We start from the raw sequence: 17977 nt of genomic DNA, 5'->3' as shown, positions 1-17977 counted from the left end.
ACACAGATAATTCAAAGTTTAAGAAAGGACAGTAATCCATCATTGTTGCATGATATGGAATAGAGTAGCTCTCCCCAATACAGTATTTATTGTAGGATTATTGTCTGCATTCAAATACTATTCAGGTTTCTTTCCAAATGTTTTGTTCGGTCACACCTTTAAAACAAAAACTACAGCTGGCAAGCCATGAACTGAATGAAGATATTGGAACTGCAAATGTCGAATTTAAGAATGTACTATTTAAAATTAGCACCCGATGAACATTTCTCTTTAGAGACTAAAAACAGCTGATTTTTGGCGCACTTTCCACTTGGTATTTCATTACTGAGGCTATATTATTGTGGATTTGGTCATTTGTACTGAGCAGCCAGTACAAATGACCATTTCCGTTGCGACACAATCACTACGTTGTGGTGTCTGGTTCTATGGCTATTGTCACACTATTCTTTTTTTTTTTGCCGTCACTGGGACTCTTGTGTCACGGCATCAAAATTTAAAAACGTTCACGTTGCATAATGACAGTTCGACCTCTGAGGTTGTTGTGCAACTTCAGAGGGGTAAACAAGCTAAATACTATAAATAAAATTAGGGCGTGTCACATGTCACATGTAACATGACAGAAAACTGTCTCTCTAATAGTACACATCACAAAATGTACTCCAGAGTCTTTCCACTCTGGCCTCCTCGGCTTGTCTAAGTAGGCTAATTTAACAGAGTGACAGATGTGAGAACAGCTTCTAACGTGCACACACCCACGCAATCCCCCCTTGAACCCACCCTCGCACAACCATTACTCTAATAATTAGTGCCTCTGAGGCTTTGAATGGAGCACAGTGGGAGGCAGCTCGCTGGATGTGTACCTTTGAGGAAGTGTGTATGTACAGCACATATGTGATGCGTGCGTTCATGCAACATAAAGTGAGGGAGTCTGCAGCAAACAGTTGTTGGTAAAAAAAAAAAAAACAACAACAATGAATGAATACATGTGTGGCTTTCATGTGTGTGAACAAGTGTGTGTGTGTATAGGCGCTACTGAGGCTTTATCGGGTGTCTTGAGACCCCGCACGGAAGCAGGGAGGGCGATGTTATGAACAAATAATTGATACAGAAAGAAAGAAATAATTAGCAGATTTGGGCCGGTGCTAATTCTCTCCTGCCAGGTCTGCCGAGTGAGGGTTGTGCAACGAGGGAGGGAGGGAGGCGGTAAAGGGGGGTGGGGGGGTCGAGGTGGGACTCCCTGGAGGAAGGCGCAATGGAGGAAAAAACACTGATGGATGCTCTTAAGGGAAGGCCCCTGGACACATAACACAAAAGGATTTGCCCGCAATTAGCTACCGGAGTCGCCTTGCTCACCTGTGGCACCTGTTATGTGTTTCTGTGGTAAATGTATTGTGGTAATAAACAGTGTCTGCGACAGGTTGCCCGTCTGTGCAAAATAATGCTGACACCTTGATGAAGTCACCATAACAGCCAAATTCACTCTCTTTAAAGCAATATGTGCAAAAGTGATGATTATTATTAGCACAGTGTGAAGTGAGGAAACATCCATCTATTCATTTTCTATACCACAAGTCATGGGTAAGCTGGAGCCTATCCCAGCTAACTTTGGGCAATAAGCAGGATCCACTCTGGACTGGTCGACAACCGGTCGTAGGGTGGGAGGAAACTTACTCAATAAAAGTATTGCTAAAAACAGGATTTGTTGTATTTTATATTCGAGTCTAACCAACCGCTAGTCAAGGTGTCGCCTGGCAGTCGGCCCACAAGCACTCGGTCGATGCACACTTGCTCAAGTTGGAGCCCGTTGAGGGTCAAGGTCACCAGTATGCCACTGCCCAGTATGAGCTGCAAATAGGACACAAGAAAAAAAAAGACAAATGACAACCACTTTCACCAAATTGCAGTAAAATTAGTAGAGGAAGTACCACTCCATAAGGCTGAAAGAAGTATGTGTGTACCTGGCAGCAATGCTTATTCCTCCATCTGGTGTGAACACAGGTATTGGTCTGCAACAGTTCCTGAATAAGACAATGAAAGATCAACATACTTTCATACTTCATACTTCATAGTTAAATGATGCGTTTGTAAACTTGGTCCTTCCAACATCTGGATCAGCACCGAGGCCCATCTTAGCAGTAATAAATTAAACTAGAACAAAGTAGTACTAGGCGGCACGGCGATCTAGTGGTTAGCGCGCAGACCTCACAGCTAGGAGACCAGGGTTCAATTCCACCCTCGGCCATCTCTGTGTGGAGTTTGCATGTTCTCCCCGGTTTTCTCCGGTTTCTCCAAAAACATGCTAGGTGAATTGGCGACTCCAAATTGTCCATAGGTATGAATGTGAGTGTGAATGGTTGTTTGTCTATATGTGCCCTGTGATTGGCTGCCCACCAGTCCAGGGTGTACCCCGCCTCTCGCCTGAAGACAGCTGGGATAGGCTCCAGCACCCCCACGACCCTTGTGAGGAAAAAGCGGTAGAAAATGAATGAATGAATGAAAGTAGTACTGCGGAAAGCTGCCAAAACAAAGCTACAATAAAAGACACAAAAGAAACTGAGAACATCAGGAAAGTGGAGATTGTGGAGTATAACACTGCAGCATCCACATGTGAGGTGCAGCAGCAGGTCCAGCTAACATAGTCTCTTCTTGTCGTGCATTCACAAACACCGAGGGACCAGCAGTGTTTTACATCATCCATGATATCTGCTATCCTTGTTTGGAATCCCAGCTGACAAGGTACTGGAAATAGTAGCTCATAGTGTCTTGTAGTACCCATGAGCAGAGCACATGCACAACCCATTTTGATAACTGGTGCAATAGTAGGACACACTTTCTTACACATCCATCTAATTCTCTGAACACAGTGAATGGCTGTAAAACAACCTGCCCTTCCACACTCTTACATTTATTGTGTTGGCAGTACACATAACTTGCCAACACAGGTTTGCCTGCCTGCTTGGATTGTTTGTGTGTGTGTGTAAGGTCAGTCATTCCTGCCACATTCCAAACCCAGCTGGGGTGATTGGATGGGTGGAGAGAAGGACGGAGGAGGAGGAGAAGGACGAGGCGTGGAGGTAAGCTGGGGTGTTTCTAGTTTCAGACAATGGTTACGAGTGAGGTGTGTGTGTGTGCGTGTGTGTGTGTGTGTGTGTAGCCACAGACGACAGGTTCCAGCAAACAAAGCCAGGTCTGTACAACTGCCCCAAGTACAGGGGTGAAGCTGGGGGTGAGTGAGGGGAGAGGAAGGAAAGGAGGAGGAAGAGAAGGAGGGAGGAAGGGAAGGGATAAGGGGGCAGCCAGCAGGTCCCTGATCCCCTCAAATATCCCCCTCGATGACAGAGCTCGGCCAAAAGAGAGGTGATGAGAGAGAAGCAGGAGGCAAGAGAACAAACGAGAATGACGGGGAGAGTGAAGGCAGAGGCAGAAAGGAGAGAGAATGCCCCTATTTGTTAATCAATCAACCGTTTCGGAAAGGGAAAACTCTGAAAATCCCCAGAGAGAGGAAAAAAAAGGATGGGAGGGGTTGCGGTGCGGGGATTGAACAGCAGAGGCGGGTACCTCAAGCTCCTTCAGCGAATCACGTAGCCTCTCTGGTCGGCGGTTTGCGGGGGTCCAAGAGTAGCCTCGAGCTAAAAGACAAAACCAATCGGTAGATCATGTGACTTGAACTTAAAAAAAACAGAAACAGGAGAAATCAGGACAGAAAAAAAAAGTCGGAAGAATGTGAACAAAAATCAAGACATTTAGGTTGGGTTGGAGTGACAGGGGTCAAGGTGCCAAATAAAAGGTGCTGACAAGATAAGATGAGCTGAAGATGAGGAAGTAGTTTCAAATGTGATGCTAAGCATGTTCTAAAAGAATAGAACTAATTTGATGATTACAGACAGATATGCCATTTTTGCATTATATTTTCAAAATATTCATACGTTTATGCATTTACTACAACCCAATTAGTACCAACTACACCCTGTACCGAATCACATTGAGCTACGTCAGAGGAGCAAAATATTAAAAACTGATGCTAAGCATGTTCTAAAAGAATAGAACTAATTTGATGATTACAGACAGATATGCAATTTTTGCATTATATTTTCAAAGTACTCATACTTTTATGCATTTACTACAACCCAATTAGTACCAACTACACCCTGTACCGAATCACATTGAGCTACGTCAGAGGAGCAAAATATTAAAAACTGTTTTCAGTATGGTGTAGTCAACAATTATAAATACTATGTCTACTGCAGAGAGTATATTTATCTGTGAATCCAATGTTTTAAAAACACAATACGAACAAATAAGTGGTTTTCAATCCGAAAGCCATCCCCAGAGCAGCGCAAGTCTTAAGTCTTTTAGCGTGAAGTAGCCACACTGAAAGCCAAATGTCCTTTCAAAAAACACACAAACCGGTCCTTGAGGAGAAGTACATACTTAATTGTGCGCACTCAAGTTATCTCCCCGACGCAACCTCTCGGTTAGTGGCACATATCGGGGACACGTGCGAAGGCCCCTTCATGTTCATTTCCGCCCCTCTCCATCTCTGGTGGTTAACCAGCGAGAGAAATAAAAAGAACAGATAATTGAATTTGAGTATCTGCTCCTGCCCACATACTGTATAAAGTACCCAGACTTCAAATAGGAGGAAAAAGGGCCGACTGTTGTTTTCAATGGGATGCATCAGCTAAAAATAACCATTTAAGGAGTGGGCTTTTCCATTAAGAATGAGTGTGAAGAGGAGGTAAACAGATATGCATGTAAATGTGGGTTGGGTGAACGGGGTGAGTCAGGGATTGTGAGTGTTTGTCTCCTGATAAGGGTGTTTGTGTTCCACTACTGGGGGGGAAAAAAGCACAGAATGGGAGGGATGTGATGGGGAATAAAAGGAAGATGCTAACAAACAGTGGCACACCTACAGCTTGAAGAAATTACATTTACCTTCACTGAAATGCAGTTTCTCATTGTAATAGTGATGCTCCAAGAGATTGCCTGCAAATAGAAACACATTAAAAGTTACACGTGTCTTTTTATTTTTTATTTTTAACAATAGTTAGAAATAACAACACTGCAGGGAGCTCAAACGCCACCATGACTCCATTAAGCTGTTTTGGCAAAGTGCGACCCACAACTGTGCCTCTTGCCGGGGTCGCAGTGAGCAAGACGGTGGCCAGCCTAGTTGCAAGGCCCTCTGGCAGGCAGGGACACCTCCTGAATAAGTAGTATTAATCAGATAAAGGGGTTGGGGGGGGGGGCAGACAGGCCCAGACATGGGCACCTGCTACAGGGCCCGGACAGGGAGGGCTGATGTGTTTTTTGGCTGCAGGGGACCCCCGAGGCCAGTCGAGTGAGCCTGGGTCTCCCTCTAGTGGGGAGACGAAGATCTCAACTCTAACAGAGGAAGACATTGCAGCTGCTTAAAAGGACAACATGTCAGAGTAGGACATCAGCACAGTTACAGTGACAAATGAAGTAACAGCAAATATGATTATATTTCATCATATTGTTTACATAGTGTGGAATTGTTTTATTGCATATGTTCCAGCTGCAGGCAAAGCATGGTGTGACATAAGCTACAGTTTGCAATGAAAGCAAGACCTCGGCTATTGTTACAATCATGTGTGAAAATGTTGCAATACTCTGCACTCTGATATCAAGAGTATTGCAACATCAAGGATGATATCAAGGAAAAGAAAAGACACACAAGTGTACACAGATCAATGAAAAGAGACGAGGACTAAAAACACACAGGTGGAGAATAAGGCATTAAAGACAAGAGAGTCCCCCCAAATCCATACCAATGTCTCTCAGCTGCTACTGAGTGAATTGGTAAGGTCTTCAGCAGAATCTGGGAGAGTTGGCAACTCTGCTATGTGTGCAGATTACCAGGCCAGACTTAACATTCATTCATTCATTCATTCATTTTCTACCGCTTTTCCTCACAAGGGTTGCGAGGGGTGCTGGAGCCTATCCCAGCTGTCTTCGGGCGTGAGGCGGGGTACACTTTGGACTGGTCGCCAGCCAATCACAGGGCACATATAGACAAAACAACCATTCACACTCACATTCATACCTATGGACAATTTGGAGTGGCCAATTAACCTAGCATGTTTTTGGAATGTGAGAGGAAACCGGAGTACCCGGAGAAAACCCACGCATGCACGGGGAGAACATGCAAACTCCACAAAGAGATGGCCAAGGGTGGAATTGAACCCTGGTCTCCTAGCTGTGAGGTCTGCGCGCTAACCACTCGACCGCTGTGCCGCCTGAATAAAATTTTATGCAGTTATTTACAAATTAATTTGTATTTTTTAATAGTTTTTTTTTTAGAAAGTACATTTTAGAGAAATCATTGCATCTGAAAGTTTCCTGCATCCCGGTTTAGTCCCACGAAAGGACCGAGGCACAGTGCTTGGGGACCTCTGGTTTCAGTGACATCCACCAGCACTGATTCTGAATACCATGGGCAAATTATATTGACATGGCAACACACAGCAGCTGAAATCTGGTTGGAAAAAACACACACACACACATGTACTGCAAGTAGTGTGGCCAAGACACCTAGCATGTTTTTGGAATGTGGGAGGAAACCGGAGTACCCGGAGAAAACCCACGCATGCACGGGGAGAACATGCAAACTCCACACAGAGATGGCCGAGGGTGGAATTGAACCCTGGTCTCCTAGCTGTGAGGTCTGCGCGCTAACCACTGGACCGTCGTGCCCAGACTTATAACATATATAAGACTTAACACATATAACATAAATTATTTTTAAAACTTTTCCATTATAAATGACCTTCTTAGCTGCAAATATTCACAATTCAAAATGTGTCTTTTACTGCATCACTTAGCTTGTACTATACGCTAAAGCAGTAGGGTAACATTTTGAGCGCTTCCCGGCGCTACAGCAAAGCCTTTTTGTCCTGAGGCAACACGGGTATGTACTACACAGGGCCTCTTGCTATGTGATCTAGGACAAAGTCAACAGTTTAGTTCTTCTATCGCTTTGTGGCCAGACCCCGGGTCAACAGCAACACAGGGAGGGAAAGAGAAAGAGGGCCTAATAATAAACCTGTGCACATGTGTGTGTATAAGGTTTTAGCATGTAAATCCTACACACTACAGATTCTGTGTGCACAGGAATGATGAAAGACCCCCAAAGACCCCCAAAAAGCAGCTATAATTCCAAGGGCCAATACGGCTTATGTGTGCTTGCGTCTAATGTGAGCATTGTGAAAACAAATACAACTTATCTTAAACACAAACTCAATATAAACACTATTTACCTGGCTCTCCTTTATCGTAGTACTGATAGGTGCCAATATCTGTATCTGTGGGTGAGAGAGAGAGAGAGAGGAGAGAGAGATAGATGAGCATCTCACTGTCAGGGAAAAAAAAACAAAAAAAAAAAAAAACGCAGCAGCACAAGACAAATCAGCAATTCTGCACCGTGGGATAAACAATCGCTATCAGCCACTGGCCTGTCCCGTCTGCCAGCACCATGCTTTAGATAAGACCACAGCGGGGAGGGAAGGAGGCATGAGGGTGTGTGATGAGTCCAAGCCAGAATGAAAAAGAGGGGTTATTGAGTATGCCCATCTGAGAGACAACCCTAATTGACACATGTACGTTAAAAAAATACACACAGCAAGTGAGCTACAACACACAAATCTGTGACACGCACACACACGCACGCACGCACAAATTGCTGAGGTGAGCTTTTCCTCCTCCGTGTTATTCCTGTAGGGTCCAAAACTCAGATTCGCACAACACATCATTTCTTTATCATGCCGACGCTGTTGCTGAGGCCGGGACACGTTAATACAAAAGAGAGCTGACGGGACACACACACACACTTCACACACTTGGCCTAGGTCACCCACACGTGGATGTTTCACTGACCAAGTTGCTGGCCCCGACGATGCCCACTGGGGTCAATCAAATGCAGAGATAAATGTCACTATGTTGTATATGCGATAAAGATATTTATTTTCTTTCTTTTCGTTTAAAACATGGTAGAATTCATTCATTCATTCATTTTCTACCGCTTTTTCCTCACAAGGGTCGCTGGAGCCTATCCCAGCTGTCTTTGGGCGGGAGGCGGGGTACACCCTGGACTGGTCGCCAGCCAATCACAGGGCACATATAGACAAACAACCATTCACACTCACATTCATACCTATGGACAATTTGGAGCCACCGATCAACCTAGCATGTTTTTGGAATGTGGGAGGAAACCGGAGTACCCGGAGAAAACCCACGCATGCACGGGGAGAACATGCAAACCCCACACAGAGATGGCCGAGGGTGGAATTGAACCCTGGTCTCCTAGCTGTGAGGTCTGCGCGCTAACCACTAGACCGCCGTGCCGCCCCATGGTAGATTTGTAAGACAATTTTTTTGACATACTCACATTTAACTTTTATACTGTATTATGAAAGTCAGATACAAATTCCTGTTTTTTGAGCATGGTGAATTTAATAAATTTATGTCTACATTGTGGTTGGCTGTGTTAAAAATCAATATTCTTCCTGCTTTTAAGGTCGATGTATACACTGACAGTATAAGGTTGTGATACGGTGAGTCACACCTCAACGAGCAGGCGTCTTTGCTGAGATTAACCAACCATATTTTTTGCAAGATAGAAGCCATGCGGTAGGTAAAAAAAAAACAAAAAAACAACAGCAAACAAATAAGGCCGTGTCACCCAGGATGCACACCCGCCTGTACACGTGAATGGAGACACATCAAGTCACAGTCACACACAACAGCCAAAAAAAAAAAAAAAACGACACTATCTTCCTCTAACGTCCAGCAGACTGTGAAAGACGGAATGGAACGAAAACAAGAAAATGGAGAAGCAGAGTGTTTTTGACTGTCGGGAGGAGATGGACTGATAGGTGGCCAGCACGAAAAGTGACAAAAATGTCAAATGTACAACACAAAACCCTTGGACAGATGAGGAAGTTCATGTTTACTACAGTTTTTTGTACATTAAATGTACTATTACATGACAAAATGAGTTACTTTAAACATAACAGGTGCATTCAAAGTGCAGCTTGGGGGGCCATTTTCAGCCTGGAGCTTGTTTTTGATTGGTCTTTTTTTTTTTTTTTTTTTTTTTTTTTTTTTTTTTTTTTTTTATTCAGTCATGACAACACCAAATATTGTACACAATATTGACATCAATAACATAATCACAAAATCAAAATTCATGTGTTGAATAATAATGACTGAAAAGGCATAGGCAGAAGCAAACTGCTTATAAAAGCCTATCCTATAATTTCAGCTTTTTAGGCTACCAACCTCCAGAAAAGCAAAGAAACAACAACAGAAAATTAATCACACTTATAAACTTCAAAAATAGCTTTACAAACCATTTTCTTAAAAGCCAAAAAGGAATGACATGTTTTTAAATTTATGTTGGCATCATTCCAGAATTTAACTCCAGTGATGGAGACGCATCTCCTTTTCATACCTTTTTTAGCTTTTTGTACAGTAAATTTACAAACACCTCTGAGATTATAGGGACTCTCCTGAATTGAAAAGAACTTCTGTATTGAGTCAGGGAGCGTTTTTGATTTTGCTCTGAACATAATTTGCATTATTTTATAATAAAACAAATCGTAAAATTTCATGACATGAGAATTTAGAAAAAGTGGCTCCGTGTGAGCATAATAATCAGCCTTATTAATGATACGTATTGCTCGTTTTTGCAGTTTTATTATTGAATTTATGGTGCTTTTAAAAGTGGATCCCCACAATTCCACACAGTAAGATATGTAGGGAACAATCAATGAATTGTAGATCAAATGCAAAGCCTTGGAATTCAATACATATCTGGATTTATAAAGGATTGCAAGTGATTTTGACATTTTCCCTTTGATATATTCAGTGTGTTGTTTCCATGTTAATTTTTGATCAATGACAACCCCAAGGAATTTAGTCTCAGAAACTCTTTCAATGTCGACATTACAGATTTTCAGTTTAACATTACAATCGCTTTCATTTAGATTCCCAAAAACCATAAATTTTGTTTTCTTAATATTTAAAGATAATTTATTGACATCAAACCAAGTCTTGAGATTTTCCAGCTCCATTTCTACACAACGCAAAAGTTCCTTTAAATTCTTACCAGAGCAAAACAAATTGGTATCATCTGCAAATATTACATATCTAAAAAAACCAGTTACATTGCAGATGTCATTGATATAGAGAATGAACAATATTGGACCAATCACTGATCCTTGTGGTACACCACATGTGATCTTTCTAAGTGCTGAACTAGTGTTATTGATTTGTACACACTGGTGTCTATTACCTAAATAACTTTCCAACCAAGAATGAGCAACCCCTCGTATTCCATACATCTCTAATTTCTTCAATAACTGTCTGTGATCTATGGTATCAAAAGCCTTCTGCAGATCAATATACAGACCAATAGAACACTCACCATTTTCATTTGCATTTGATATTTCTTCTACCATTTGCATTACTGCAAATGCAGTAGTTCTACCTTCTCTGAATCCGTATTGATTTTCACTTAATAATTTATTTTTATGAATGAAGAGATTTAATTGTTTCACAAACAATTTCTCTAAAATTTTTGAAAATTGTGGCAAAAGTGATATTGGTCTGTAATTTTCCATACAGTGTTTGTCACCATTTTTATAAATTGGGATCACTTTTGCTAACTTCATGTTGTCAGGAAAGGTCCCTTTTTGAAAAGACAGATTACAAACATAGGTCAAAGGTCTGACAATATAATCAATAACATCTTTAATAATTACTGTATCAATGGAATGGATGTCGAGTGATCTCTTATTTTTTAATTTTCTTACAATTTCAATAATGTCAGTTTCATGTACCCCACTTAGAAACATAGAACTAACATTAGTGTTGATCAAATTTTTAAACATGTTTTTGTTGTCATCAGATACAGTAATCTGTTTTGCCAAAGAAGCTCCAACATCTACAAAGTAGTCATTGAACTCGTCAACAATATTTTTTAAATCATCCACTCTATCATTAACTTTATTTATAAAAAAATCAGGAAGTTCTGAATTATTATTTTTATTCTGAATGATAGAATTGATTACCTTCCAAGTTTTTTGTATATTATTTTTACTGTCCTCCAACATTTTACTGTAGTATTCCTTTTTTTGAGTTCTCATAATAGTAGTTAGTTTGTTCTTATAACGCTTATATTTTTCCTCACTATCACTAGTTCTCTGCTGTAAAAACTTTTTGTACAGTTGATTTTTCTTATTGCATGCCTTTTGCAGACCTTTTGTAATCCATGGTTTACCTTCATAATGATCTTTCACCCTACACATTTTTATAGGACAATGCTTATTATATAATTTCAAGAATACAGACAAAAATGCATCATATGCTAAATCTGGATCATCGACATAAACCTCATCCCAGTTACAATTCCTAAGATCCTTCTTTAAGGCTTCAGTTCTTTCTGGTGTTTTTAGTCTCCTTAATTTGCAGGGAAGTTTATTTTTATCAGTCGGACATCTAGCAATTAAATTATGCACAACTACAAAAACAGGAAGGTGGTCACTGACATCACTTATGAGCAAACCACTTGTTACTTGTTGATGAGTATTTGTAAAAATATTGTCTATAAGTGTTGCACTCTCTTTAGTTATTCGACTCGGTTTATCAATTAGAGGCCAAATACCTAAACTGAACATTGTGTTGCAAAATTCTGTTGTCATTTTATGTTCATTCCATTTCATTAAATCAATATTGAAATCACCACAAACAAAAACTTGTTTCTTATCACATACCTTACCTAAAATGTCAACCATGGAATTAACAAGGGAATCAATACAAGAGCCAGGTGTCCTATATACACAACTCACAATAATACTTTTCAGATTCGTGGAATGAATTTCAATTGTCAGACTCTCCATGATATCATCCACAACCGTACTGTCAACCACTCTACACTGAAAGTCTTTCTGTACAAAGAGAGCCACTCCACCACCCCTTTTAGTTTTGCGGTTTACACTAAAATGATTGTATCCCTCCAATATGAAATTGGAGCCCTTTTCATTTGTCAGCCAGGTTTCACTGATGGCAATGACTTGAAAACTATGTTTTAATGATTGCAAATTTTCTTTGATTTGATCAAAATTTGCATAGAGGCTTCGACTATTAAAGTGTATAATTGAAAATCCATCCAGACCGAGTTCATTAAACAGATTTTCCGTGTAATATTTGGACCCAGCGTTCCAATCTTTATAAAAATTTGCATCTGGATCAATGTCATTCTCAAAGCTAAATGATTTATGTTCATCTGACTTCAAAAAACTTAAGTGTGACTCCTCATATATTCTATTGAGACAGGGCTCAGCTAAAAAGTTTTCATTCTCATAGAAATCATCATACTCCTGTTCTAAAGGAAAATATATTTTTTTATCTGTCATATCCTAAGTGAAAAAAGCAAATATCCACAAAAAACAGCAAAACAAAATCACAAATTTTGTACAATGTACAAAATATAATACAACTGCTCTCTATAGAGCACATGGTATAACTCAAAGTAAAAAGCAACAAATTCTGTTTTCATACTTCGCACTAACTCTTTATCTTGCTTCTTTGTTCTAATAAACCAAACAAACATTTTCCAATCCTCTAAGTGTGCCATTTGCTAACCAAGCTGCACCTATTGTCACTTATATTGTTCCAGATCTCTCAGATTCCTCACTGCAATCACCTTTGCCTGCTCTGGTGGTCCGTTTAACTTGATAAATGTTTTCCCATTTCTTGTCCATGTTGCTTGAATTTTATTTTGTTTTCTGAGTATGCGGCTATGTCTAGCTATTTCAGCATTTTTCTTTGTCAAATGTTCATTTATGTACACCCCTGTGCCCTTTAGTTTTTTTGCCTGCCGTAGTAGATTAATCTTATACTTTCTGTTGGTAAGCTGAACAACAATGGTTAGTTTGGCATTTTTATCCTTATGTGGAAGGCTGTGGCAGGCTGAGATGTTCTCACTGTCCAGATCAATGTTCTTACTGCTCAAAAATTTAACAACTTGTGTCTCTAGTGTGAGCAGTTCTCCAGGTGGTGCATCCTCACCTTGCTGGTCGCTGGCTGCAGCCCTGGCATAGCTGCGATGTCTTGTATCCAGCCCAGTGATGATCAGATCATTTCCCCTGGAGAACTGCTCCAAGTCATCGATCCTTTCTTCAAGCAGATGGATCTTCTGGTCTTTAAGTTTGATTGTGGCCTTCAGCTCACGGACTTCTTCCACTAGGCCCATCAGACTGGCTTGCTGCTTAACCACTTTGCTGATCTCCTCAGACATGAAATTGAGCGTTTTTTTAATCTCTTCCAGCTCTTCTGCCAACTTTTTAGTTGTTGTCGCCATGTTTTCAACCTCTTTTACAAAAGGTATGCTCCAGGAAGCTTGAAGTTCTGTTGCTGGTCACTGTATGCTCTCAGGCCTCTTTCAAAGTTCACGGTCAAAAAACACCAGAACTCGTCAAATATCCTCAAAAAATGAACCAAAAGAATACTTTATCACCAACAATGCTTTCATAGCACATGGATGGCACCAGTATTTTGGTGATTTTAAACAGATTTGCAAAGAGACTCAGTCAATTAATTAATTGCTAATGAGATTATTAGATATTACATTAATATGTTATAACACAAAGGTGAGATGGTTATTGACCTACACTGGATTGTTATTATGTATCAAACATGTATTGATACATGGATGATGTATCAAGGTGACATATATTGATGTCTTATTACTACTTCAAGGTTTTATGATGGCAAATGTTTGAGTGGTTAGCATGTTGGCCACACTGTCAGGAGATCGGGAAGACCTGGGTTCGATTCTCAGCTTGGCATGTCTGTGTGGACTGCGTAGGTTTCCTCCGGATACTCCGGTTTCCTCCCACAATCCAAGAACATGGACGTTAGGTTAATTGACGACTCCAGATTATCCATACAGTAGGTATGAATGTGAGTGTGAATGGTTGTTTGTCTATATGTGCCTTGTGATTGGCTGGCGACCAGTCCAGGGTTTACTGTACCTCTCGCCCGAAGCCAGCCGGGATAGGCTCCAGCATACCCCCGATCCTAGTGGGGATAAGCGGCATAGAAAATAAATGGATGGATAATTTTAGATGAGAAAGATTTACTTTCGGGAAAATTAATTCAGGGGTCAAATGTATATGGTAATTTGTGTATGATATTGAATTCAAAATTCAATGCAATCAATATAAATAAGTATATTTTCCCATGTTTTCATGTGTGTGGGTGGGTGGTCTTCACAGTGTTTGGTCCCTCTTAAGTCGAATGGAGCCACACTAAGCAATTAAGACTGTCAACAAAGAAAGTGACAACAAGGGGTGTTGACTGAACATTGCGATTGTTTAAGTCCACGCAAGCGAAGATCGAAAGATGGCGTGAAAACAAAGTGAGCGATGACAGGCGAGGCGTCGAGTGCGAGGGAAAAGAGGAAGGCGGAGAATCGGTGAGTGGCAGATTGAACTTGGTGACAAGTACCTTTGACTTGGAGTGAGCTCTTGGTGGACCACAAGTGCAGCTCAGCCAGGCAGAACGCCATCTGACGGACGAGCGTAACCTGATTCTGCCGAGGCCAAGACGTGAAGGCGGGAGCGTCCCACGACGAATGCAGATGAGTATCTGGACATGGTAACATAACAGATTGACAAGAAGAGGTGAAAGTGTCAAGCTTGTGGTCACACACAGACAACGAAATGAGGTAATGTGTCACTGTGATGTCATAGGCTTACTGAAAACATCGTACCTGAAGGCAACACAAACTTTACTACAGCAGCATAGTAGATTGTACCTGTCCCGTGTCTTTTATTACTTCTGCCAAGAACATTATATTTACCTTAAAATGCCAACTGCCAATGTCAATGTCAATTGTGATTTATTGCCGTTACAGTCCGATTGCATTGGGAACAGACAATTTGAAATGACATTTTTCTCTCAGCTAAAACATGCATCCTGCTGAGATAAGTAGTCAGTGTGGTACAGTTTGATGCTAATGGAAATTAAGATCTTGTTTTTTAATGCACAAGATTAGACAAATGCAATCTAGAAAATGATAGTTAAATGTTACAGGGGGGAAAAAGTGGGCTAATAAATTGACAATAAAACATAAATACTGCGGATTTCAGAAAACAACAGATGGAATGATACAGCACTCTACAAGAAGCAATGAAGTCTGTAAAATTAAATAATAATAATAAAAAAAATCCAAACATTGTTACAACTATAATGATGAAAATGGTAATATTAATGATGATTATAATAATGGTTCATTCATTTATTCATTCATTCATTTTTCTACAGCTTTTTCCTCACGAGGGTCGCGGGGGTGCTGGAGCCTATCTCAGCTGCCTTCGGGCGAGAAATAATAATGATAATGATAATGATAATGATAATGGCGGCACGGTGGTCGAGTGGTTAGCGCGCAGACCTCACAGCTAGGAGGACCAGGGTTCGATTCCACCCTCGGCCATCTCTGTGTGGAGTTTGCATGTTCTCCCCGTGCATGCGTGGGTTTTCTCCTGGTACTCCGGTTTCCTCCCACATTCCAAAAACATGCTAGGTTAATTGGAGACTCCAAATTGTCCATAGGTATGAATGTGAGTGTGAATGGTTGTTTGTCTATATGTGCCCTGTGATTGGCTGGCCACCAGTCCAGGGTGTACCCCGCCTCTCGCCCGAAGACAGCTGGGATAGGCTCCAGCACGCCCGCGACCCTCGTGAGAAAAAAGCGGTAGAAAATGAATGAAAGAATGAATGATAATGATAATAATAATAATATTACAATGATAATAATAACAGGGGAAAACAAGACTGTGCTATGAACATGATTATATCTTGCAAAAAAGGGGTAGTGATCAGATGGTTGAATACAAATGTAAATAATGGAAAGTTATATTTTGATTGATGTAAGACATGCACTGTAATGTTTCATATATTTGCCCAAAAAAAATAAAAATAAAAACAAGATTGTCAGGCCTTGGTAGTACCATTCCAGTAAACAGCAGCTGATGGTATGCAAGCCCACAAAAACAAGAAGACAAATCAAGCCAACACTTAAGGTGAACTCACGCCGACATCGGGACGCTGCCACGGGTGGGGTCGATTGCTCGCACCCTCGGTCATGCATCACAGGCATGCACTGATGGACATGCACTTGTGGAGATGACATTTCGAACAAAGCAGACAACATTCCACACACATCTGTGCGTGAAAACACAACTACAACAGTTACAGGTTACCTCCCTTCTTATGTCAACCCCACCACTAGTTTTACACTTGGAACTGCAGAGGCATCACTGTCACGAGATTTAAATCTTGCGGCCTGTTTTTGAGGATGTGATGGAGTGGCGGATGCCAGAACATTCCAGTGTTCGAGCGTAAATGACACTAGAAGGGAGTTCATACCGAGCGTGAGATGGTTGGTGCACGTGGAGTCAAAGGTAAAGCCATCATATTGCTGCGTCAGCACTGCAGCTCTCTGTGCTCTCGTTCTTATTTTCATCGTTCTTATCTGTCGCTCATACTCCTCCTGGTGTGGGAGGGGAGGAATATCTCTTTTTGCCACTCAACCCCCAAAACTACAAGCCCCAACAAAATTACGGCGAGATAACGCTATAGGTGCCATGGAAACGCTGCAGCTAGCACGGCACAGCAGCGACGGCGGAACGAGTTTAGTGACATAAGAGGATTCTTCTATCCTCTGCTAAACAGCTTTTTTTTTTTTTTAGAGGGCATCAGCTATTTTAGAAGGGGTGGGGGACTCCTATCAGTTGTTACATGCCTGGTAAGTGTAAAAGTTTGCAAGGCTGTTGAAAAGACACGGGCGGGCTGTACGTTTGTTTGGGATGAGATGATCAAACGGTTCAGACGGCAGTTATTTATTATTTATTATTATTATAACAACCAGCAGTGTGTGGAGATGTTGGATGTAGCATTTCAAAAAGGTTGGATCACTAGCATATCACTTGCATAGTGTTGATTATTGTACTGATTCATGCCTACACATTAATACAGTGAATAGAATGTGTTTATTTACCTGTAGCACAAAAAAGAACAAGGCTTTTATTTCCAAAATGTGAACGAAAAGTCATATTATATATAACAAGTTACATTTTTAACTTTACGATAATGAGTGTGGGCTGCACGGCGGACGTGTGGTCAGCGCACAGACCTGACAGCTAGGAGACCCAGGTTCAATTCCACCCTCGGCCATCTCTGTGTGGAGTTTGCATGTTCTCCCCGTGCATGCGTGGGTTTTCTCCGGGTACTCCGGTTTCCTCCCACATTCCAAAAACATGCTAGGTTAATTGGTGACTCCAAATTGTCCATAGGTATGAATGTGAGTGTGAATGGTTGTTTGTCTATATGTGTCCTGTGATTGGTTGGCGACAAGTCCAGGGTGTACCCCGCTTCTTGCCTGAAGACAGCTGGGATAGGCTCTAGCACCCCCGCGACCCTCGTGAGGATAAGCGGTTGAAAATGAATGAACTAATTAATAATGAGTGTGCATGGGAAAGTGGTCATTTATCAACTATGGCACAACAGCCACAGAACCAATGTTGTAACAGTGGTAAGGATCAAACCGCTTAGCCAACTGGTTCCATGGTTTCACACCAACAATTTAAAACACGTGTAGCACACTGTTATGTGATGCTTTTTTTTTTTTAATTACATGATGGTTTCCTACAGCCGCAGCTGCTAATATCAATATTTTTTGACCCAGTGCCAATTAGAGACCGCACACACAGAGACGACAAAAGACTAATGAATTAGAGCATTTACAGCGTCTACTGGATTTCTATTGATTATTCTATTGATTATTCTATTGAAAATATACAGCATTCTAAATGTGTGAGAACATTTTACAGTCTGTGTGTACAGTTAAACTACACACAAACGCACACACGCATGGGCACTCTTGGGCTGC

General features: G+C 41.1%; 1 protein-coding gene across 13 annotated transcripts in view; it reads right to left on the bottom strand.

Annotated features, from left to right (window-relative positions):
- wdpcp (WD repeat containing planar cell polarity effector) overlaps positions 1-17977 on the bottom strand; it is a 104720-nt gene that overhangs the window by 48177 nt on the left and 38566 nt on the right. For 12 of the 13 annotated variants that reach the window (XM_058058182.1, XM_058058189.1, XM_058058183.1 and 9 more), the window contains 6 exons: positions 14533-14673; positions 7281-7325; positions 4936-4986; positions 3559-3629; positions 1959-2018; positions 1731-1845 (listed from right to left, as the gene is read on the bottom strand). In XM_058058182.1, coding sequence (XP_057914165.1) covers positions 1731-1845; positions 1959-2018; positions 3559-3629; positions 4936-4986; positions 7281-7325; positions 14533-14593 — 403 coding nt within the window. In that variant the 5' untranslated portion in view covers positions 14594-14673. Of the gene's footprint in view, positions 1-1730; positions 1846-1958; positions 2019-3558; positions 3630-4935; positions 4987-7280; positions 7326-14532; positions 14674-14887; positions 15302-17977 lie in introns of those variants that run through there. The other variant, XM_058058190.1, reaches the window with a different exon arrangement.

Source organism: Doryrhamphus excisus, chromosome 20, assembly GCF_030265055.1.
Source record: "Doryrhamphus excisus isolate RoL2022-K1 chromosome 20, RoL_Dexc_1.0, whole genome shotgun sequence".
Taxonomy (NCBI): Eukaryota; Metazoa; Chordata; class Actinopteri; order Syngnathiformes; family Syngnathidae; genus Doryrhamphus; species Doryrhamphus excisus.
The sequence above is the reverse complement of the archived record's forward strand: the minus strand, read 5'-3'. Positions and strand labels throughout refer to the sequence as shown.